Source organism: Corythoichthys intestinalis, chromosome 1, assembly GCF_030265065.1.
Source record: "Corythoichthys intestinalis isolate RoL2023-P3 chromosome 1, ASM3026506v1, whole genome shotgun sequence".
In the NCBI taxonomy this organism is placed as follows: domain Eukaryota; kingdom Metazoa; phylum Chordata; class Actinopteri; order Syngnathiformes; family Syngnathidae; genus Corythoichthys; species Corythoichthys intestinalis.
In genome coordinates, this window is record NC_080395.1 from 61,341,786 (window position 1) to 61,367,150 (window position 25,365).

The 25,365-nt window shown below is 37.7% G+C and overlaps 1 protein-coding gene across 2 annotated transcripts in view; it reads left to right on the forward strand.

Annotated features, from left to right (window-relative positions):
* The window catches only part of glceb (glucuronic acid epimerase b), a 49,335-nt gene extending 24,812 nt beyond the window's left edge, over nt 1-24,523 (forward strand). The window contains exons 1-5 of one of the 2 annotated variants that reach the window (XM_057836504.1): nt 2,101-2,349; nt 4,733-5,250; nt 6,338-6,583; nt 17,143-17,435; nt 17,562-24,523. In XM_057836504.1, the coding sequence (XP_057692487.1) occupies nt 4,743-5,250; nt 6,338-6,583; nt 17,143-17,435; nt 17,562-18,293 (1,779 nt within the window). In that variant the 5' untranslated portion in view covers nt 2,101-2,349; nt 4,733-4,742 and the 3' untranslated portion in view covers nt 18,294-24,523. Of the gene's footprint in view, nt 1-2,100; nt 2,350-4,732; nt 5,251-6,337; nt 6,584-17,142; nt 17,436-17,561 lie in introns of those variants that run through there. The other variant, XM_057836495.1, reaches the window with a different exon arrangement.
* The last annotated feature ends 842 nt before the right edge of the window (nt 24,524-25,365 follow it).

Genomic DNA, 25,365 nt, shown 5'->3' on the forward strand with positions numbered 1-25,365 from the left:
ATGTAAAGCACACGACAGCTCTGGATGCTAACAATCTACATAATTATATTGGGATAAGTTTGAAAACGCAATATGATTACCTTGAATATCTGCTAATAAAATCGGAGTTCCCAACAGCATACACTCTCGCTCCCAACCGGTGTTCCCAACAGCACTCTCTCGCATCACCAGTTTTGCCCAACTTTTGTCTTATCAGGTATTTGCTGCACGCATTTTTCCCTGAAGCTCGTCTTGTGAACGACCGACAGTGCTATCCTGCTCTTCACTTTTCAGATCTGATTCAAATAGGAAGGGTAGAACTGACGACATGTTGGGAAAGCTAACGAGTGACACGCTGGAATTTCGGCAACGGGACCTGTGACGTCACGCACTGCGACGTAACAAGAATGGCGACCTGTCACTTAAAATAATTTTACAAACTTTATTAAGACAAAAGCATTCAGAGGGGTTTTAATATCAAATTATTATAACTCATACTAAGATTTATCTTTTAAGAATTACTTGTCTTAAAAATAGAGGATCCCTTGAAGGACTCCAGTTGGTGATTATCAGATTGGATTGATGACATTTTAAGAGCATTTCTTTTAGAGGATTGGCGATATTTACCTATGCAGACTTTTGAGAGAAATGAATAACTTCTTCCACCCTCCTACGTCATCAGCCCTTTGTTCTCTTGTCTTCATATTTTCATTGTCATATCTGCCCTACACCGAGCAATATATACCTTCAAAGCCTCTTTGAAGCTTCCTGTCCTCTGCCAAAATCCTTTTTGAGCACCAACAGCATGAGCTGTTTAATATTCCAAAGTAGTCGGTGGCCTTTTCAGTGAACTAACAAGGCTCTGAAGATGCAAGTCTTGTCTTAGTATGAAAGGCAGCTGGAGTACAGCTCTCTTCAGAATCACATTGAGGTGTAACATAGAAGTTCATAGTTTGTTGTCGGCATGGTTAGATTGATAGCCTTTCTGGTCGCATATGGATGAACTGTTACTTTGCATATGATTGAACTGGCACAAAAGATGCACCAAAAGATGATTTCCCTATTTTTTGAATAGGGAAATCATCTTTTGGTGCATGAGCATCAAATTATAATCTATGACAGAATAATTCAGCCAAACAAAGAGGAAAAAAAGGACTGAGAATAAAGTCTATACTACTAATATACTACATACAAGAATAACGTTATACTTTGACATGTGCAGAATACCGGTTTCAAGGTATACCGTGGTATGAAAATGTCAAGGTTTTAAAACCGCAAAAAAATTGTCATGCCATCCCTAAGGTATTAGCTATTTTTATGTCCCCAAAATTCATTGAGAAATCCCTAGCTTGCCAGCTGCAAGGCTCAACTCTCCCACACTGGTTGTTGCTCAGCGTCAGTGAGTCAACTTTGCTACACGATGGCTGGAGGAGATGAAACTCCTGAACATTTTTCCCCCATCAAAGAAAACGAAATCGCTGGAATGATAGTACTTCAGCCACAGAAAAGTTACAGACGGCCACGGCTTAGAGGAGATTGGCCAACCGACATCTAAAACATGTTTGCGGAGGGAAGCTGTCGAGGAGGCAATACCTCCAATATGATTTCGCATTCATAAAAAATTAAAGGTTAGCAAACACTGTCATGAACGTTTCCCCATCAGCTATGAGCATAAACTCCAGCGTGTGTAGTGTGTCTACCGGTGGTAAAACGCTGTGTTTTTTTCTATCTGCAAACTGCCTGTCTTGAGAAAGCGAGTGTGTATAATGTAAACATGACGTGAGTCATACACACGTGCCTTTTGAGGAAAATAATTCATTTTTTTCCCCTGATGATAATAATGTCGAGCTGTGGGTTTAGGACTGCATTTCTTTTAATTTAATTAAGAATATTTTATTATATATTTGGCGGAAAACACACAGGTGGCTCGAAGTTCCGCTCTAAGACCCCCAATTTGGCCAAATTTACAAAATTGTCCTACGTGCATGTGCATCATTTGAAAGCTTAAAATCATTACTTTCTGGTGGAAGAAATTTTTGAGCTGTAGGGCATTTTTTGAGACCTGAAAAGTAGTAAAAATCAGGTGAGTTAAAAATACAAAATTTTGAGACCTTTGAAATTTTCTTTAAGTTTCTTCCTTTAAAAAAAGTAGGGCAGTCAAAATTATCGCGTTAACAAGAGGTAATTAATTTTTTAAATTAATCACGTTAAAATATTTGACGCAATTAACGCACTTGCCCAGCTAGGACAGATTTAAATGACAGAAGAGTGAAAGGACCACTTGTTCATTGTGTTTTGCGGAGTTTTGCTGCCCTCTGCTGGTGCTTGGGTGCGACTGATTTTATAGGCTTCAGCACCCAGGAGCATTGTGTAAGTAATTATTGACATCAACAATGGGTGGCTACTAGTTTATTTTTTGATTGAAAATTTTACAAATTTTATTAAAACGAAAACATTAAGAGGGGTTTTAATATAACATTTCTATAACTTGTACTAAAGTTTTTCTTTTAAGAACTACAAGTCTTTCTATCCATGGATCGCTTTAACAGAATGTTAATAATGTTAATGCCATCTTTTTGATTTATTGTTATAATAAACAAATACAGTCCTTATGTACCGCATGTTGAATGTATATATCCATCTTGTGTCTTATCTTTCCATTCCAACAATAATTTAATGAAAAATATGGCATATTATATAGATGGTTTGAACTGCAGTTAATTGCGATTAATTACGATTAATTAATTTTTAAGCTGTAATTAACTCGATTAAAAATTTTAATCATTTGACAGCCCTAAAAAAAGGTTTTGAACACCCATCCTGGTACGTAATAAATAACAAACTCTTCAAGAAACATTTTGTAACAGAAACTTTATTTTTTTTAAATGATTTCCCCACTCACTGTCATTTTATAGTCGTTGGGTGGAAGGTGTTGGGTGAAAGACATCGACTTGTATGAAAAAGAGATGTAACCGTTATCTCAGGGCCGTGCCATGGTTCTTTGACAGAACAAATAGTGTGCAAACAAATCTGTGCAAAAAACATTTCCAGAGGATTTTAGGGGTTAAAGTCCAATTCTATAATATTTAAATTTTTGCAAGTAGGCTTTTTAAATAATTTTATTTTCCGATTTCCGAGCCGACGTACTCACTCAGGCACAAGCTTTCAATTGAGGAACTGATGTGCTTTTCAAAATAAACCGTGACTTATTGCAAATAATGCGTAAAAAGTCAGCTTTTATATTCATTTAGACGTTATGTTAAATTATACAAATTAATAAATGAGATCTTTAAATCTTAAACAAATAAATAAATAAAAAATCTCATTTGCAAGGTGTGGCACGATCTTATATATGTAGTGGAAACCCTGTTAATATATTTTCACAGACACAGCTTCTGTTTTATTGCTCATGGTTAGCACAGCACATATCCCTAAAGTTTTATGTTAGGGCTGGGCGATATGGCTTTATGCACGTATCACAGTAAATTGAGCAGATTTACCTCGATAACGATAAATGACGATAAATTCGCCCAAGCGGACTGTTATATAATTTGAAAATCTGAATCAATGCGTGAAATACAGATTAACAATTTCTTGTTGATTTATTTACCAGATTTCAATTTAATTTATTTAACAATTGTACATGCAGTCTAAACATTAAGTATACAAAAATTTATTGTGAACAATAAGAATTCAAGTATGAACATTTATAACAGCTTGTATGGCTTGAACAATGTACATTGTCAAAATCAATATGCCTGTCCAAACATGTCATTGTAACGCAAATGACAGCTTGAACAGTACACTTCAAAAAGACAACTTATTGTTAATGGCTGCTGTGACATAATTACTCAACACAAGTGTTTACTTCAAGGTTTCAGTTTTTTTTTTCCACAGTGCATTTTTTAATACATGCTAGCACACATGAACCCCCACACAGACACACACACATTAAAGCTGCATTGATCTAATAACACAGAATTGAGCACATACAAAAAAATGGGGCTATTAAACGGTCATATTATAATTTTCACTGTTGGATTGTACTTTATGTTGAATGCTTTACCATCACAAAAGCTATCAGAGAAATCACACACAGACAGAGATACACAATAACATGACTTACTAATTGCTAGATGCAGTCCTTGCCCATTCCACTCATTAAGTTCAGCTGTTCCGACAAGGTTAGAGCCGCTATCAGACTCCATCACGTTCATTTGTAGCGTTAACCGCTAGCGTTAGCCACTAGCGTTAGCCTGTGGCTTGGCTACCAGTAGAACTCATTGAAAGCATCCTCTTTGGAAATCGTGAGAACAAGGGAGGACAGCGGGTGAAAGCCAGTCTGGATGCCGCCAAGAGTCTATTTAATGTCGGGTGAAAGTTTGGCGAACCTTTCTTAAGCCACACTCCATCACGTTTGCTTGTAGCGTTAGCCGCTAGCGTTAGCCTACCGAGCTCTTGTTTGTTTGGCTTCCTGATAACCACGTGACTCCATACGTAGGCACACGGTCTGCTTTCTTAAAGGGGAATGAACATAGCTGAACAACACAGAGTCAAAGCGGGATGAAAAGACTATATTTTATTGTTTTATTAAATTACCGAATTTACCGTCATGGTCAAAATTACGTCTGTCATCGTGAAGAATTTCGGTACCGGTAAATTTTCGGTTTACCGCCCTGCTCTAATTTATGTGGGACTGCAACATCTCATTTATATTTCCAATGTTGTTTAATGCATTACTTTTGTTTTTCAGAGTTGTGACCATGCGTTGCCTGGCTGCTCGGGTCAACTATAAGACCCTCATTGTCATCTGCGCACTTTTCACACTTATCACTGTGTTGCTGTGGAATCGTTGCTCAAGTAACACCTCCCTACGATTTTTACCCCGAGCTGCTTTGGTGGCACCAAGTCCCAGGGAGGCAGACATCAGCTTGGGCAGCCAACAACACCCTCCACAACCTCCAGAACCCCCACCTGTTGTTGGAGGAACCAAATATGATGAAATTGACTGCCTGATCAATGATGAATCCACGATCAAAGGCAGACGTGAGGGTGGTGAGATCTATATGCCCTTCAGTTGGATGGAAAAATACTTTGAGGTGTATGGAAAAGTGGTACAGTATGATGGCTATGATCGCTTTGAGTTTCAGCATAGTTACTCAAAGGTCTATGCACAACGGGAGCCGTATCACCCAGATGGCGTCTTTATGTCATTTGAGGGCTATAATGTGGAGGTCCGTGACAGAGTCAAGTGCATAAGTGGAGTTGAAGGTAAGGCCATTTGCAAAGATCCTAATCTATTTTGTTGTGTTGTTTTATTTATTGGACAGTGTATGATTTCAGTTTTTATTGCGCTTTCAAGTTCGGATTCAATTGTTTGATTATCAGCTAATCTAAATCCGCTAGTAAGGAGCAGATTTTTATAATTTTCTTGTATTTAAAAGCTCTCAACAACAAAATAATCCTGTGGTACAAAGGTATTGCCGAATAGAAGCAATAATTTATTTTTATATTAAACCATAAAGTTACATGAGTGACCAGTTGGCAAATGCGATGCATTTAAACAACACCTACAATAGTGTCTATCGAGTGTGTAGTATTTAATGTTAAACAAACTTGTGCTCATTGTGCTTGGCAACTAAATTAGAGTGGGCCGTTATGATAGGGGCACAATCCACTTTGATACAAAATTCTATGCAATGCTAGATGCTTGTATGGCACCTAGCAGGACGCTGAGGCCCCTGGTACACTTACTGGAGTCCTTATGTCACTTGACAATGCAGTGGTCCCTGCACGCTGAACTGAACTATGAAAACTAGTTCACATAAAAATAACTTTTCTCAACAATGTTTGTGTCTGTTGCCTAACTAGCATAAATAACATGCAAGCACAAACTAACGTGACATCAAACGCATATGCGCCCGAACACCTGAAAATGTTATTATTAAGAAAATCAAAGGTTTTATGGAGTTACACGCAATGATGCATGTTTAGAGAATACAGGAAAACAGAAATGTCAAAGTATGCTTTACAGGGTTAGTGTTATATTATAATGACATGAGGACAAAATCGGCAACATACATTTGGTTTTACTTTTGACAGTAAACAAGGTTTATTAAAGGTTCAATTCACTCCGCAGGTCAATTCAGCATTCTTTGCCCATAGGAAACACTTATCTGATATTTTCATTAAGTAGTACTTTCATAGTTCACTGTACTTTTTCAAAATATTGAATTAATGATTGCAAAGTGGTTATAATTTTGGTATGAATTTTTGTACTTTACCAGGCTTGCTGCATTTGGAGACTGAAGAAAATGTCATTGTGGCCACTAACGTTTACCTACCGTCTTTTCCAAAGGTGTGCCTCTGTCTACTCAGTGGGGTCCTCAGGGTTACTTCTATGCCATCCAAATTGCCCAGTATGGCTTGAGTCATTATAGCAAAAACCTGACAGAGCGGCCACCCCACCTGGTGGTTTATGATACAGCCGAGGAGAGAGATAGCAGGGCCAGCATGGCAATGTGGAGTGTGCCAAAGGGCTGCAGTCTCACCCGTGTTCAGGACAAAAGCCGTGCTTCCTCAGTTCGTCAGTTCAGTACTCCAGGTATGTAAGCATTCCTCATGTCCAGACGTATCTTGGGCTAGGGAGCTTATCACTTGTTAACGTTGGCTCTTGGACATTCGATATGAGTGCTGCCTTCTAGGCAGAATGGTTTGTGAGAGTGCTGTGGCTTACAGATAGAATATCCTAATAGCAGAAGACTGATGGTTGGCAGTGAGCTCACATTATAACAGATTCATAGAAATGTTATTCAATGAAATACAGACAATTTACAATGATTAGCGCAAAACTAAATTGAGAGTTAAGAGAATTGACAGTAAGATACCTGCTATTCATGGGAGCTATAAAGTAGTGCTGCAACGATTAACTCGAGTAATTTGATTAGGAAAAAAAGCTTTGACTCTTAATTTTGCTACTAGGAGTATTCGTTTATTTAGGAGTGGCGTTGTAATGGTTTGTTTTGAAAGTGTTTGCATTTAATTTTATTGATTTGGGTGGATACACTGCCCTCAAGTGGCTACAGTCAATATTACATAACTCGTCTCATATGGCTGGATCCAGCCGCTCCCTATTAAGACCAACATAAGGTTGTAAGTTTTTGTTTGAGCTAATATGTTTTAGCTGCCCATATAGTCCAGTGCAGCTGGAATAAAATACTGTTTTCTTTTAAAAATTGGAAGGTGCAGCTTCTAGTCAGGTGCACCTCAGAAATTACAGTATTTATTGTTTTATTATTGTAAATAAAAGAGTGTTTCAATGACCCAAAATGATATTGGTGTAAGACTTTTTATTTTTTGAATGTACAATCCATTACAATTTTGAAAGCAGTGCTAAAATAACATGTTGAGCAGAAATGTTGCCAGTTTCACGTCGTCCTATCAGTTGCATGTGGCCCATTCCCTCTGAAAGGCAGCTTTTCTCTTTTTCTCGGGTTCAGTCCAATGGACTCTTTGCGTATATATCCGTGACGTTATATCCGCTGAGAATAATATGGTTTACCATCAATTAGTGTGGTAAACTACGATAGCCACGTATTCATCATCTGTAATGAACATCCGAGTAGAATTATTTTTTAAATGACTTTTTAATTATTCTAAAAATAATGCAGACAGACAAAATAATAAATGTGTTTCAATGTGCTCATCGTCATCGAAACTCAACTGCGTATGGAACAAGTACAGATTTTCTAGCCTTGTTAAACGTACCCATGATTTTGTGGATTATTGCTCTGTCCCAGAACCTGCTTTCCCAGACACTGCAGTGCATAAAAGCATTAAATTACCAGGAGAAATAGACTCATTAAAGAAAATGAGCCGGAAACTAAAAATTACCACTCTATTTGGGTCAGAAAGATTTGCTTCCAATGCCAACTTTCTCTTCTATTAAGAAAGTAAGTTGATCTGTGATTTCAGTTTGGACGACATCCATATTTTTTTTTAAACATTTCATCAATCAAAGAAGAAGATAAAAAAAAACCTCTGGCAGTGGCTGGCAGAAGAGTAGCAAGTACATTCTTCAGATTATGTGCAAATGATTTGATAGTTAATTCTTGTGAGTGTGATTTATTCTGCTCTTGTCTTGTCTGTATGATTATTTAAGCAATAGTATCAGGAAATTGTGACTACGGTATATAATATAACTGAGATTTTTCCACGCAGACCTTAGTGTGTGAGCTGTCATGATTGTCTAGAGTACCTGCTGTTTTTCTCTGGTTGTCCTCTGCTGTGCTGCTGTCTGTTCTGTAATTTTCCTATCCTCCCCCTTCAGCCTCTCATCATCAACAATTTCTTTGCAGTTGCCAAGCTCTACACTTTTTTTCTCCCTCTCCTGTCCTTGCTCACCTTGGTTTATGGCTCAACTCGCGATCATTGCTCTCTTGCCTTGGCGTTTTCATCATTACTCCTTAATGTTTTCTCAGCACTCTTGAGCCTCCATTTGTCTCTCTTGTCTAGCAGGAAATTTCAGGCTGCCGTCTAGCAGTGTTTACTGATTTCCACCTACTTGTCAGCCTTTTTGTGCTGCTGAGGCATTACAATTTGCAATCATACTTACTTACTCCATCTGTTGCAAGTCATTATTCTTCATCTTTACATACTGTGTGTTGTTTTTCTCCACTGATATCAGTTTCTCTCTTAGTCTACGTCTGCTTCTTCCTTTTTTTGTTCTTATTGTATCTTAGGTGCAAGTGTTGCGCACCATCTCAAATCCTCTGACAAGAGGATAAATTGTTGGTCTCCTGATAACCGACTAGCTGAACTGCTGCCCATTTTTTCACTCTCCACCACTGACCACTATTATTGCTCCCCGGGTTGTTAAATCATCTAAAATCCACTGCACCATTTTTTATTTTAAAGAACTTTATTGAATTCCTTAAATACAATTTACATAATTAACATTGGTTAACATCAATTAATAATTAACATCAGATCAGAAATGGAATAAACATCAACACAAATCATCATAAAACTGGTCTGGATATCACACCAAAATCTGTACAAATTAATGCCTCGGTAGACCCAGTGTATCCAATTTTTGTCACTCCTCTAAATTCCATGGTTATCTGCATTATAACAGTGTGAATATCAATGAATATACTTTCTACACATATTGCACATTTTTTCATATTTGTATACATTAAACGTATCATAATTTTGAGTAACTAGTTTTGAATCCATTTTTTTTCATCAATGAGTCCATACAGTGAAGAAAATAAGTAATTGAACACCCTGCGATTTTGCAAGTTTTCCCACTTTGAATTGATGGTTAGGTGCTTGTCAATCTAATTAAAAAAAAAAAATCCAGAAATCACAGTGTATTATTTTTTTCACAATTTATTTGTATTATACTAATGCAAATAAGTATTTGAACTCATTTTATTAGCTGGAATTGTGAGCCTCAAAGACCTGTTAGTTGCCTTTTTAAAAAGTCCAACTCCACTCCACTTATTCTTCTAAATAAGTGGAGGTGGACCTTTTGAGTCTGACTTTTTTACCTGTTTGAGGCGGTTACCTGCTTGTAAACAGCTGTCCACCCCATACACTCCAAAGAGCTGTCCAAAGTAGGCATGTGCTGGTTACCGGTTTCACGGTTTACCGTGGTGTGAAAACGTTGCGGTTTCAAAACCACTAAAATTTTCCGTCAGACCGTAGTACGGTATTCGCCATTTTTCATGTGTCAAAAATGCAGCCAGAAGTGGCGTGGCGCGGCAGCGCTCACCCCCTCCCGTTTGTTTCTGTGTGTGAAAGTGATGCTATCGGCTAGACAGCAACCAAACCCAAAAACAAATACTCCAAACATAAGTCGTTCTTTTCTTCAATATATTGAGCTCTCAAATCGTGGTAAGTGTAATATACAAAATAAATACATTTAAAACATTGTACAATTGTATTTTTCCATGTGTGAGACGTGAGTAGCTTCAACAGATTAGCACCATGGAAAAGTTCGCTAAAAACAAAACACACATTTTCCTTTCAAATTCGATATACGCACTAACTAAAAGCTTACAAAGATGAATGTTAGCCTAAGCTTAGTTGGAAGAGCAACTTCGTCGAGTGTTACAGCCGCAGAGTGAGAAAACAAGCTTGATTTGCTTGAATGAAGGGGGAAAAAAGGCATAGCATCAAAGATCGTTAATTGACGAAAGATGATCTTGCCCTAAGCACAAGTCCACGATTGTTAGCTCAAGCAGAGGTCTCACTCCCAATATTTTTTTTTTTTTTTTTTAAATGAAACCTTTCCACAACAATATTTACATTTTAACTAACTTTTACATTTTTAACTAACTTATACTAACTTGTACATTTTTAACTAACTTATTAACTTATGAATTCTTTATGTTCTTTTTAACAAAAAGGCATGACCGGATTTGACACAGTGGCTGAAAATGGCAAAACTTCACTTGAGCTTTTCCACCCTCAAAAAAAAAAAAAAAAAAAAAAAAGTCATGCAGTATACATTTTTAAAAATGTTATTCAGAAGTGTTTTTACTTTTTACAGAAATTATTTTGTTCTTGCTCTAATCTTAAACAACTTGAGCTGTGGCTGTGGATATAGTCTATTAGTTATATTTTAATTTTATTTCAAATGTTTTTTTTTTTATTGATAATGCATTTATTTTAACAATATATTCATGTTACAATTTGCAACTATGTTCTGAAAAAAAAAAAAATCCTGTTCAATGGAAAAAAGTTATTTTTTTTAACCCATACATCTCAAAAGAACACATTTTGTAGCTATAATTGCAATACCGTGATACCGTGAAACCGCTGTATTTTTGCTCACGGTTATCGTACTGTCAAAATCTCATACCGGCACATGCCTAGTCCAAAGACACCACAGACAGAATTGTAGACCTCTACAAGGCTGGAAAGAGTTACAGGGTAATTGCTAAGCATCTTGGTGATAAAAGATCCACCGTTGGCGCAATTATTAGAAAACGGAAGTGAGCTAAACCTGACTGTCAATCTGGCTCGGCCTTGGGCTCCATGCAAGATCTACCTCGTAGAGTCTCAGTTATCCTAAGAATGGTGAGAAATCAGCGAAGAACTACACAGGAGGAGCTGGTCAATGACCTGAAAGGAGCTGGGACCACCATTTCCAAGGTTACTGTTGGTAATGCACTAAGACATCATGGGTTAAAATCATGCATGGCACGGAAGGTTCCCCTGCTTAAACCAGCACACGTCCAGGCCTGTTTTAAGTTTACCAATGACCATTTGAATGATCCAGAGGAGTCATGGGAGAAAATCATGTGGTCATAGGAGATCAAAATTGAATTTTTTTGGTCCTAAAACACTAACATAGTGTTTGGAGAAAGAAGAATAATGAGTATCATCCCAAGAACACTATCCCTACTGTGAAGCATGGGGGTGGTAGCATCTTGCTTTAGGGGTGTTTTTCTGCATATGGGACTGGACGACTGCACTGTATTAAGGAGAGGATGACGAGGTCATGTATTGTGAGATTTTGGGGAATAAACTCCTTCCCTCAGTTAGAGAATTAAAACAGTCTGGTATGTCTGGGTATTCCAACATGACAATCGCCCAAATCATTTTTTGGGGGGAATTGTCTCTGACAGTGGACAAGCACCTACCATGAAAATGTCAAACCCGCTTATCATTTTTAAGTGGGAAAACTTGCAAAATCGCAGGGTGTTCAAATACTCATTCCTTCACTGTATATATTGGTTGTCTATTGACAATCGATTCTCAAAAAATGTTCTTTATGGCAGTCCAAACTTCACGTGATCTTAAATTAGTCCATGAGAAAGTGTTGTTGAGTTTCATCACCATCATATTAGGCCATTGGACATTGTTTGGTTTTCACATAGCAACTCCACAATACAGTAGCCCGTACTTGGGAGTGTCTCGGCAGACCTCAAAGAGCAGACAGTACATCGCATTCATCCTCACACGTTATTTTATTTTATTTTTTTATTAGAAAGAAGCCACTACTGGGAACACTGTACCATTTGCTGTCACCACAAAAAAATAAAATAAACAAGTAGGCAGTAAAATAAACCACCACTATAATGCCAATTCATTTGAACGAATCTGTTTTTAGCCTTCCAAGCAAATTGACATTTCTAGCTCATCCTTGATAAACATTGATGTTGATTTTTAATTCTATTTTTACAGAGCCAGACGTGCAGATGCTGTGCTTGCTGCTTTACAAACTAGTACTAGTTTTTCCCCTTCTTCTTTTTTTAATGAACTCTGTAAGCTATAGGCTAACATTCATTTTATTCCGTCAATATACATTACAACCTATATGCAAGCTATTCAGTGAAACTGTCAAGTTCAAATACAAATAGACATTTATAATATTATCCAAAATAAGGAGAGAAGGCACTCAATTTGGTTGAAAAGCTTGCAAGGTGAAAGAGGGGGAAACCATCTAGCTTCCACTATCTTTCTAACTTGCCCCTCCTTCACATGGCTTTTTATTTGGGATGGCCCTAGCAACAGACGGGTGTCTTGCCCAAAAAGGGGAAGCAAGCTGGCGACACCTCTTGTCTTTGTTTGGCTATGTGTGTGCATTTGGTGGAATTACATACATATGTGTCAGCACATTTCAGCAAAGCAAGGCGGCCTCTTCTGACCTTGACCAGGCAAGACAAAACATTCTTTCTTTGTGAACAATATTAATAAGCAAAGCATTTCTTCATTGCGGGCAACAATAAGCAAAAGCATTTCTTCATTGCGGGCAACAATTGATAAAAGCAAATATATAATAACAACTTAATAACTATCTCATCAACTACATTTCATGAAGCAATAGCATTTGGTAAGTAATAAAATGCAACAATATGATTCCTTAAATGTATTGAAGTTGACCTGTGGAACCTAGGCCGGTTTAAACCAGTCAGAATGACAAAGCAGTATTATCAAGTGCTAAACATGTCAAAAATGTCTCTTGCTGCAATCAATCATGGAACATCCTATTATAGCAATCAATTCTTTATTATGAGCCTTCATTGGTAAAAGCAAATATTTAACAGCAATTTAATAATTATCTTATCAGAAACCACCTTCCAAATTTAATTTAATTTACATTTAATTTAAAAACCAATAGTTCCAAAGAAACCATTAGGAATTGGTATTTTCCAGCACCAAACACAGTCTCTGCAATATACCCATTAGCCGTACATACTGTAAAGGTTTAAAGCAAAAAAATTAACAATTTTGTGTCATGAAAGTATAGGCTAACCCTGTTTGCGCCCTGACGGCAGAATGTTTGAAATAGCATTTTTTTTTTTTTTTTTTTTTTTTCCGAGATGCTGCGAGGAATGACTCGTCACTTGAAAATAAAGTGAAACACCAGAGATGACAAAATGGGACTGGAAAATTTAAACATTCTGTGTGTGTGTGTTGGGGTGTGGTGTATTATCAACAGATGAATTTTCAGCTTTTGGAAAATGTTGCTGCTTGTTCACCGTCAGACTTCAATCTTACTCCCGTCTTTCATTTGTTACAGCTAAAGAAACAAAAATGTGCCAGAAGATTAAAAAAAAAAAAAGTTTGGACCTTTCTGTACGTAAAGTGCCAAATATTATAGTAATAATTCTAATAATAGTCAATTGTGAATAATAACTTATTTTAAATGGCACTAGTCTATGTCTGTCCTTTGCCTGGACTGTTGTCTGTGAGTCATATTTACATTACATTATCGTTTAAATCTTTTTGTTTGCCTTAGCATACTTATGAACATTATCAGTTCCCCAGCTTAATTCAAAGCAGACATAACTAAACGACATCCTGATCACCTTGTGCTAAACAGCCCCAGTCAAGTGAAGAACAGAAGAAGTAGAAGCTTTTCTAAATTCTTTGCCCATCCTTTATTGATGGTAGGGTAATCACAGGGCCAGAGCACAAATGCGCTTAGTCTCCGCATTTGTCTTAAGTAATGGATTTATGAGTGCATTAAAGAATCGTAGTTATCCAGAGGCTCCTGCCAGACTGTCTTTCTTCTTCATTTCTCCTCATGATGACTGCTTCTGTGTCTGTGGCCCTCGCCTTGTTCTACTATCGTGGCATACACTGTGTGAGAATTCTGTCTGTGGTAGTCAATTGTCTTCTCCACTATTGGCTCATTTCCACCCCTTTTGCTTTCAGACTGGCTTTTTTCACTTAAGTAATAGAATGATGGCTCACATATCTATTTTTTTTCTTTCACCAAGTTTTAAGGGGCCTTCATCTGAGAAGTATTTTGAGCTCTTTTGGCTGCCCAGAGTAGAAATTATTTCCAAAGAGGGGATTATTCTGAAAACTGCTGGCACTTTAGAGGATTGAAGTGAATTCACAAAACCTACTGAAGCACTTGCACTGACTTTAAACAGACTTAATTCAGAGAAAGAGGGGTGGTGGCACACTAACATTAGGCTGAAAATTCAGAACGAAAAGGTTATTGCATTTCCACTTGCTATTATAATTAAGTTATGATTTTTTTGTGTTTTTGTTTTGTCTTAGAGTGTGAATTATATTGTTACAGAGGAAATGTTCTTTCCACGTTCTTCGCATTGTAACAGTACAGTATTTGTCATGTGTTTTTGTATTATTTGATCTTAGGAACACTCACAGTGGGTTAAGAGTAGGCTGTCGTCATGTTAGAGCACTCAAATTCTTGAAATTTAGGTCATTCTTTGTTAGACTTAGGTGATCTCCCACAGAGTCAGACAAACTTTGAGTTCAAGTTTCTAAATGGTTTCAACATATTTTGGAAAGAATCCCTAAGTATTTCAGAACCACTGTTTAACTGTATTCAGGCCAATTTCATAAAGACTTTCACATTGTGCACTTTTCGTGGTGCTATGGCAGAGGAACCTCTAGTTGTGACTAAGCCATAATAAGGTATATACAGTGAGGAGCAGAAGTATTTGCACCCTTTGTGATTTTGCAAGTTCATCCACTTAGAAAATAGGTAAAGGTCTGAAATTTCAATCATAGGTGCATTTCCACTGATAGAGACAATCTTTAAAAAAAAAAAAAAAAAAAAAAAATCCGTAACTCTCACTGTATGATTTTTCAATAATGTTTTTGCAATTTACTGGGGTTCATAAGTATTTGTACCCCTTAGAAAATAAGTGCTAATATTTAGCCTAGCAATTGTTTGCAATTAGAGGTCAGACTGTAGTTCTGTAGTTCTTCACAAAGTTTTCACATATAGAAACGGAGATTTTGGCCCATTCCTCTACACAAATCTTCTCTAGATCTGTCGGGTTTTGGGACTGTATGTGAGAAACACATATTTTCTATTGGATTGAGAGCTGGAGACTGGCTAGGCGATTTCAGAACCTTGATATGCTTTTTACGCAGCCACCCTTGGTCAGCTTGGCTGTGTGCTTCGGATCATTGCCATGTTGGAAGATCCAGCCACGACTGATCTTCAAGTCTCTGACTGAGGGAAGGAGGTTGTGGCTCAGTCTGACGATAAATTTCACTATTCATCCTCTGCTTTATACAGTACAGCCATCCTGTCCCCTTTGCCGAAAAGCAGCCCCAAAGCATGAGGTTTCCAACCCTATACTTCACAGCGGGGATGGTGTTCTTGGGATTGTACCCATTCTTCTTTTTCCTCCACACACGACGAGTAAAGTTTGCACCAAAAAGTTCTACTTTGGTCTCATCTGACCATGACTTTCTCCCATGACCCCTCTGCATCATACAGATGGTGCCTGGGAAACTTCAGACAGGCCTTTACATGTACTGGCTTCAACAGGGGAACCTTCTGAGCAATGCATGATTTTAAACCATTGCAACGTAGTGTTCTACTGACAGTAGCCTTTAAAACTGTGCATCCAGCTGTCTCAGGTCATTGACCAGCTCCTGCCATGTAGTTCTAGGCTGAGCCCTCAATTTTCTTATCATGAGTAATGCCCCAAAAGGATAGATTTTACATGTTGCCCCAGTCTGAGGTAGATAATCAGTCATATTTAGCCTTTTCCATTTTCTAACAATTGCTGCAACTGTTGATTTATTCTCACCAAGCTGCTTTCCAGTGGTCCCACAGCATTTTCAGCTTTGTGGAGCTCAACAGTTTTTTTCTCAGGTGTCTTACGAAAGCTCTCTGGTCTTGCCCTTGGTACCGTATTGGCCCGAATATAAAACGGTGTTTTTTACACTGAAATAAGAATGAAAAAGAGGGGGTCGTCTTATATTCGCAGTCTAGACATCATACCCATTCACGACGCTAGATGCCGCCAGATATTATTGAAGCGATGTTCTGTCATGACAGATCTCAGCTACGCTCCCTAATCACGACGCTAGATTGCGCCAGATATCATTGAAGCGATGTTCTATCAGATTTGTTTCAAGACCACAGTTACAGTTAGACTTCACTTTGATGGTTAATGCAGTTATTGCAATTTTGTTGTTTTATCACAATAGATTGGTTTATATTTACATTTCAAAAACCAGAAGCTATTCATTTACGAATGTGAGTGCACTTTAGTTTACATGTTTAAATGTTCAGATATTAAGATTTGAATGAGGCAAAATAACATGCTTTTTCTCTCAAATATATTGTTATACTCATTTGTTTCGGATGTACTGTAATTATTTTCTGTATAAAAATTAATTTGGTGTTCAAAAAGTCTTTTTTCAAACTTGAGTCTTGAAAAAGAGGGGGTCGTCTTATAACCAGGGTCGTCTTATATTTGGGCCAATACGGTAGTATGACTTTACTAAATTTGGGTCAATAATATGACATCAAAAGTGGCAATTGGACATCGTAGTTGAGATCCAGCATCTGGCCAAAATGCCTTTGGTTTGGTCTGAAAAAAGTAACTTTAACTGGCTCGCCCATCTATTTTCCTTGATTTCTTTTAATGTTTCTTAAAGGCCCCAAAGTTGCCTTTTTAAACTGTCTTTAGTTTTGTGTCATGTCTGTGATCTGCGTTTTTTTTCTACAAAATTAAACAACTGCATGAACATCCTCAGAGAATGGTGATTCCATCATTTTTGCAAGGGATCGTAAGATAAAATAATTAATAATGGGCGGTCACCTTTAGTGCACTTGCAACAAATTAAATTTGGATTGTCTTCATTTTATAGACTGGTTCTTATCTTGCATTTTAATCCATCAGACACTTCCCCCCCTCACAGAGTCATTGGAGGCAGTGTCACTCCCTCTAGATAACACCAAAGACTTCATCCTCAGCTTGGACATTAAATTCACCTCCAACGGCAGCTTGTCTGTGATCCTCGACACTACAGAAAAAGGCTCCCCTTTTACCATTCGCTATGTTACCAATACTCAACTCATCGCCTGCAAAGATCGTCAAATCACCTATGGCATAGGTCCGCGGACCACATGGAGCACCCTGACACGCGACCTCGTCACAGACTTGAGAAAAGGCGTTGGTTTATCTAACACCAAGGCTGTGAAAGCCACTAAGGTTGGTCAGATGCTATGCTGCACGTCGTTGTTCTGACTATTGTCTTCTACATTGTTTTGGGTAATTATATTTGAGTAACTAATGCTAGCTCAAGTTAATTTGAACCTGTTTTTGTTCTGCCCTTAGATCATGCCCAAGCGAGTCGTGCGATTACTCTTACAAGGAAGGGGATTTGTTGACAACATCACTGTCTCTACCACTGCCCACATGGCTGCCTTCTTTGCTGCCAGCGACTGGCTAAGACGCAACCAGGACGAACATGGCGGGTGGCCCATCATGGTCACACGTAAATTGGGAGAAGGTTTCCGGCCACTAGACCCTGGCTGGTACTCTGCAATGGCCCAGGGTCAGGCTATGTCCACCCTTGTTAGAGCCTACCTACTCACCAAGGATCAGGCTTACCTCAATGCTGCGCTGAAGGCAGTTGGACCCTATAAGGTGCCGTCAGCGCAGCACGGGGTCAAGGCTGTATTTATGAACAAATATGACTGGTATGAAGAGTATCCCACCTCACCTAGTTCCTTTGTCCTCAACGGCTTCATCTACTCCCTGCTGGGACTCTACGATTTGAGCGAGACAGCCGGTGAGAAGCTCGGCAAGGAGGCAGGGCAGCTGTTCAGCCGTGGCATGGAGTCGCTGAAGGCCATGCTGCCTTTCTTTGACACAGGGTCAGGGAGCATCTATGACCTACGTCACTTCATGTTGGGCACTGCGCCCAACTTGGCTCGCTGGGACTATCACACCACGCACATTAACCAGCTCCAACTGCTGGCATCAATAGATAACTCTCCCATCTTCAAGGATGTGGTGAAGCGCTGGAAAAGCTACTTGAAAGGGAATCGTGCTAAGCACAACTAGACAGACTTTGATTCAGTGTGTGAATTGATGGTTGATGACTGAATGTGAAGAGCTTCTAGTGTGTGTGTCTGGGTGCATTGCGGTGTATAGTATATTTTCTAATCCTAAAGAATGTTTAAATAGCTGCAGCTTTGAACATTAGAACATGTGTGCTCTGTTACAGGAGTTGTGTTCCCTGCAGCACTAATTGTAGCACACATTTTTATTTGGGGGCAAGAGTTTGTAATGCACAGACTTAGTTTCTGTTTACATTCATATTTAATTGTTTTTCTGCTTTGTTTTTGGGAACAGATTTTAGGTCATGTTAAATGGTAGGCTCAGTTCTACAATCATTCACTAATCTCCTTAGATTTATTTTTTTAAATTGAATCCCAAATATACCTAAAAGTAACTGTAAATATTTTATAATATATTAAAACATGTTTGCAAGCGGACATTTCCAATAAGGAATTCTATCTTAACATATGCATTACAATTCTGCACTCAAACAAGAATACAAATAAGACGCTTTGGATTACAATTTGTTTTCACTAGTCCATTGCAGTTTACGGGAACTAGACTTATATTAACACTAGTTTTGTGCTCAAGACCGCATTCTCCGGGACCAAGACTTTTGGGAGTTGGGACTAAGACAAGCCCAGGACTAAAACAAACCGGTATGAGACAAACATTATAAGAATCCATTGAAAAAAATATATATTATATTTTCATGTTAAGGTTACAGTCATTTATAAGGAAGGTGGACTGTTAGTAGCACAAAAAGTAAACGTATTATTATTACAGGTAGTTCCCGGGTTACGACATACCCGACTTAGGTGATTTCGACTGTACGACGCCGAAGTCTCGTCCGCTATTTTGTCTCCAGTCGTGTATTTTTTTTTCTTTATGTTGACTTTTGTTTTTGTTATGCATGCTTTTATTTTGGCGCAGAAAGCATGGAACAGGTAGTACTTCCACACGCGAGTAAGAGCGCATGTACACATGTAAAATGTATTTGCGCGTACAAAGAAGAGCGCGCGCACACACAAAGAATTCGCGCGGCTGTGTGGGGGGGAAGAAAGCCCGCGTGCACATTTGTTGCTTGTGAAGCATACAGAGAGGCAACATTAGTATATAACACCTTTCGTACTGTTTATTGTGCATTTTCAATTGTGGTCGAATACTTGAGGAGAGTTTATGTGATTGTTTTTTATGATGTGCGGACGCTTACTGATACATGCTAATTGTTTGTGTGGATTGTTGTTGCTGTATCAGCAGCTAGTTATGCAATTTTGAATTGCTGTTATTGAAGAGGAAACTAATTTCATTGTTATTTTAGTTTCATTCTGCAAGTGTTGATTTCATGAGCAGCTGAATAAATTCAGCAAACCACACGGACGTCTGACATCGTTATTCCGGAGCTTAGCCCGCTGTCTAGCTAGGACTTCAACGTCTTGGTGAGGAAGGTACAATGACATAAAATACACTTTTGGATAGTTCTTTTGAGATGTAGGGGTATTTAAAGGGTTTAGTCCGACTTACACGGAAATTTGAGTTACTTCGCCAGCGTTGTAACGGAACTCGTTCATAACCCAGGGACTACCTGCATTATTAGTTTACAAAGTGTTTTTCCTTTAAATCACAGTAATGTAGTTGAATTGCTAGTCTTGATATGCCCTGTCGGCCTGTCCGTGATTGACAAAAGACTATGACTTGATAATCAATACAAGACTCTCAAAATGTATTTTCGAGACTTAAGACCGGTCTTTAGTGGCAACACGAATTAACACAATGCTGCTACAGACACAATGGTTGGACTTTATTTGAAAACATGTTAGCAGATATGTGTGTAAGGTCTAGTTTGAATTCCTGATGTTCAATGAAAGCAGCGTGCAACATGGTGAAAAAAGAAAAACTTGTGTGAATTACCGTAATTTCCCGAATATAAGGCGCACCCGTGTATAATGCGCACCCCAAATTTACTTGTAAAATTTGGGGGAAATTATTGTACCCGTTTATAACGCGCACCCTAATTTTAGCACCAATAAATAGAAGAATACAAGAAAACAGAGCTCGTGTACAGATACAGAGATGTCATTTTACTGACTGGTGAAACACAGCACAAGCATAGCACATTGGTAGTTCAAAACATTACCGTAAACTGACAATATTTACGGTAATAATATGATTTGACAACTTCTCCAACTTACCAGAATCTAGGAGAAAACAAAAAGGATGTGACTTTTCTTTTAAAGGGTGCTGTATAACTTGCTCGTTTCCTCATGATGAATAAATGTTTCTTCCATGGATTGATACGGTAAAACTACTGAACTATTGTTATTTGGGTTTGAGTTTCCCGAGGGACCGATATAGTTGACGGACACAGGAAGTGTGTGTCCTTACATTTGTTATGCTCCGAATTGTGGAGCTGCAATAAACGTCGACTCAAATGAGTTCAAGAAACTAAATTCTGTGCTTTATGAAGAGTGAAAAAAGCAGAATTTAACACAGACGAAATCACTCGGCCGATTAGTGTGAAGTATTACCGAAACAAAATGGTGGCGTCACGTACCGTAATGGTCCGCAACGGGTCGCCGCATACGTTTCTTCAACACAACGTGGCCGTGTCAATGAAAAAAAATCGGTTTATATATATACTATATGTAATACATATATATTTCTGTCTCCATCCATGTACCCGTTTATAATGCGCACCATGAGTTTACAAGTTGATTTTGGGGGAAAAAAGTGCACGTTATATTCGGGAAATTACGGTAATCTATTTTAGAAATGGTATCTTCTCAACATAAATACTATTGTGGCTCTTTCCTTTACAGTTTACAGGATAAAAAAGATGCTTTTCACTCCATCCCCACAAAGGAGATAAAAGGCAAGGTTAATGGAGAAACTATATTGACTAAATGGCTACAGTTTTATACATGTGAGGGTGGGAAGTAACCGCTAATTAAGCTTATTAATTAAGCTTGTTTTAGCATGATTTCAAATCCGTCGATGTACTTAATAATATATGCTTATAATAATATATATACTATTAATAATAGTGTAATATTTACTTTTGAATATGGGCAGGTTTCAGCTAGTTTTTCCACACAGTCGAAGCTGTTAAAGTGAGGTCGGTTCTCAGTATTTTGTCGATTCCTTAATATCCTTAATTCCTTAATAAATTCCTAGCAATCAAATTGACAGCTTTTTTTTTTTTTTTTTTTTTTAAAGAGGGTTTTCGTGCATTTCCTCTCTTTGCAACATAAGATTTTTATTGGGCAGTTGGAGTTTGTTTTTTCTGAGAGTGCCTCATTCATTATTTCAGTATGAATCGTGCATTCTGTTTCCCAGTGTAGTTTTATTTAGACAATTTAAATATTTAAACAATATAGTGTGAGGCGACTCAATAACAGGCTTAAACAGATTTACCCATTGCATCACTCTTTGAAATCTCAGTGAGTAGCGAAAACGTCATGTAGGATGAGTCAGCAAGGGACATTCTTGCAGTGTATTTTCATTTTGAAGTAAAGTAGCCAGTAATCAAGCTGTGCTTTCAACTACAACGACTCGGAAACAAAGTTTATTTAAAAATTGAACTAAATACAGTGGTACTTCTACATACGAATTTAAGCCATTCCAGGACCTAGTTTGTAAGTCGAAATGGTCACATGTCGAGTGGGATTTTCCTATAAAAATTCAATTAGTTCCACAGCCAAAAAACTATGCTAAATCCTTAATAAATACTGCTGGTACAATTAAAAATAGCAATTACACATAGGAAAACAAACGAATTCCAAATACAAATCGGTATGATAATAATGTAACGAAAAGGGTTCTAACGTCGCAGTTGTGTTTTGCATGCTGTTCCTGAACGCACAGTGTAACTGACAACAGAGTGAGAGGTGCAGAAAAGTGGGACATTCTTACTTCCTATTTTCATATTGTTATTGGCATCGGTTATGGCGGACAGTAGCTGTGTTGTGTTGCACAAATTCTAAAATAAATGATTAAAAGCCTAATGAAGCTGGTGACTTCCCTCCCAGTGTTACAATAATAATAATTGTCACCTTAACTTTTAAAGACTGGCGAAGGGTGGTCGGAGGAGAACCGTAGAGATCGTAGACGTATTCCGGCCATATTGTCTAGGCAATTCACTGACGTGCACACCACGCTCATATATTCTGTCATTTCCATTTTAATTTCAATGGTAAGTGTCACCTTTTTTCACTGCTTGCACTAACCTTCTTGGGGCCCATGTTTCTCTCACAAGAAAGTCCACCGTGCGTCCGTCGTGCGGGAAAGCAAATTGCGACGCTTTCATAAATCGTCATATTTTGAGCATGTCGTCATATGTCGAGACAAATAACGAGTCAAATGTTACGTCGGATGTCGAAAGGATCGTATGTCAAGGTATCACTGTAAATATATTGTTTCGACTATGATCAAAACCAAGACCATGCACCAAACTGATATCAATATAGCAAAAAGGCATCGATACTTGTATCTTAGGTAGAAAGGGCAATGTAACTTGTGACGTAATAATGTTGCACTATTTTGCCAAGGATATCACAGTACAGTTGTAATGATCCCTATTTTCAGGACTCCCGAAAACTATGAAACTGAAAATATGGATGGAAAATAATTTTGTTAATAAATGCTGAGTACTGCATGTAGAAGCTTGAGATCTCTTTACCACCACCAACACCCCCCCCCACCCAGTAAAATTGCATTTTCACAAAAAAAAAAAAAATCAAAATATTGCTTATACATTTCACATTGAAGTGTTCATAATTTAAAGTTGGAAAATGTACTCACCCAATTTTGACCTCTGTGAATCAGACAAGTCCTTCACGCTAATTAGCTCACATCGTTTGATTAATTCAACCTGAACCAAGGGTTTCAGTATGAAGTTTATTATAACAAAGTTAGGACGATTCACTTGGTTTTTGACAGCATCAATTTGAGCAAAATGAACAAAATGTGGATGTTGCTCTCTGGATGTTGCATTGGTTACATCACAAGGATTAGCGAAAAACAAAACATGAATGTAAATGTTTGAAAGGCAACATCGTAAAAGATAATTGGTTGTTTAGTTACAAACTATCGACAGTAAACAGATGGTAGTTTTATTAAGTGTGAAATATGTAACGTGATATGCAGATTTATACCGTGTGTTAAAAAAAAAACATTTTGTTATGAAATTTGTTTAAAATCCCACACATTTGAAAGATACATTTCTATCCACAAATGGTATTGTGGTCCCATTACTCTGGTATTATGAATACCGCCCAAGATTGTGAACCGACCATCTAAGTTAGACACAATGATGTAACTATGGGGATTAGTTTGGTACAAGTTGTCATAAAAGACCTCTGACCTTTCTACACGTATTCTAGCTGCATTGTTTGCTAAATGAAATTGCTAAAAAGAAAAAAAAATCTATGAATGCTGGAACTTTTTAATATTTCTTTCCCAGGATTTGTTCTTGCCACTTTTTTTTTGTTTGTTTTTTTGTTTTTTTTTAATACCAAAGTTGCAATGTAGAGAATATTTAAATGTGTATATTTTTGTGCAAAACCTTAAGCATTTCATGAATTCAGTCATCTTGGAAATGTATTCCATGTGACTGTGCCTTTCAACTACCAACGGCTGTGCAGATTCTAGTAAAACTTTGCTCTTCTGTTTTAAACAGGAATGGGCAGATATCTGCACACTCTCTTCAATTTTAGTTTGTATTTACATTTTCAAGTGGGTACGGGACGGGTTATCTCTTTTTGTCTTTGTTTTAAATGACATACAGAAGATTTTCAATATTTTTGCCTTGCAGACAAAAGCACAAGTTACATTTGAGATGTTTTTATGTTTTCTTTATTTTTGGCTCTACATATTATTTCTCCGACATGAGGTGCAAACATCTAAAGATAAAAGCAGCTATTTTTCAGTGTGTCATCACTATACAACTATATTTTTCATCATTCTTCCCCCACACTATCTATTTGCATAATGGCCATTGAGTCAATGTAATTTATGCAATAAAATGTTAACTTTTGTTGTTTCACTACCTGAGACTGGGAGTGGTTGTACAGACGTGACAGTTGAAGCACAGTGTGCAAATGCTACCATTTTTAGTGACATAGAGATGTTTATACACAAAGTAAAACTTTGTGCTTTAAAACTAGCTTTTTCAAAAATGTAAAAGGAAAAAAAGAAATAAAGGCATTTTCTTAATCTTGTGTGGTGGCTGAAAATTCTTAATGCTAGGGATGTGCCTAACAAAATATCTGTTATCAGCTATGGTGTAGTTGACCATTTGATTTTTTTTTCAAGGAATGGAAGGAAACTCACTCTAACAGGGTCTGGTCTGCTGTCTGTATAATGTTAATAATGTCCTTTGGACACGTTACATGCATCCTTATTGACCTTAACAATTTTGTGGGTCAAACCATGTTGTTTGCTCATTTTGCTCCCCACTTCATTTTTGGTTTTGGCCTAAAAGTTCTGCATGACTTGTTCATTTATTCATTTGAACTTGTCTGACTTCACAGCAAATGAAAAGCATACCCAGAGTAGATTTTCCTAATGCTATACCTCTGTGAAGGGAGACAACCCAGATTAATATTTGATACTAATTATGCTATTCTTATGCGTTGAAAGTGGCAGACACCTCAAAGTTTGCTTGAATTTTTCATTTCCTTGTGGTATTTTTGCAATCCAACCATAAATTGTGCAGTATAGCAACATGTTCATCCATCCCGGGCTTTCTTTAGCTCTTAATGATATCACTATCCCTCTGACTGTTGAGTGTGGTCTCCCAGTCCTGTAATTAGCCTATCATAAAGCTGATAGGCTCAGTCTCTTCATGGCTCCTGTGTGGGCCTTCCTGTCGCCTCTGCTGCCATTCAGATGCCTTTGAGACGGCCTCTGGCTTTATGGGCTACATAAATTCAACCACTTGATGAAATTAACACTGTTGAACCCTTCTCTATTGGCTTTTTTTATTTATTTTTTAACCTTTTTAGGGAAGTCTTGAAGACCTCTATATTGGAGGCTTGAAATGGCAGTTTCCAGAACATTTGAAAAACAACCTTTT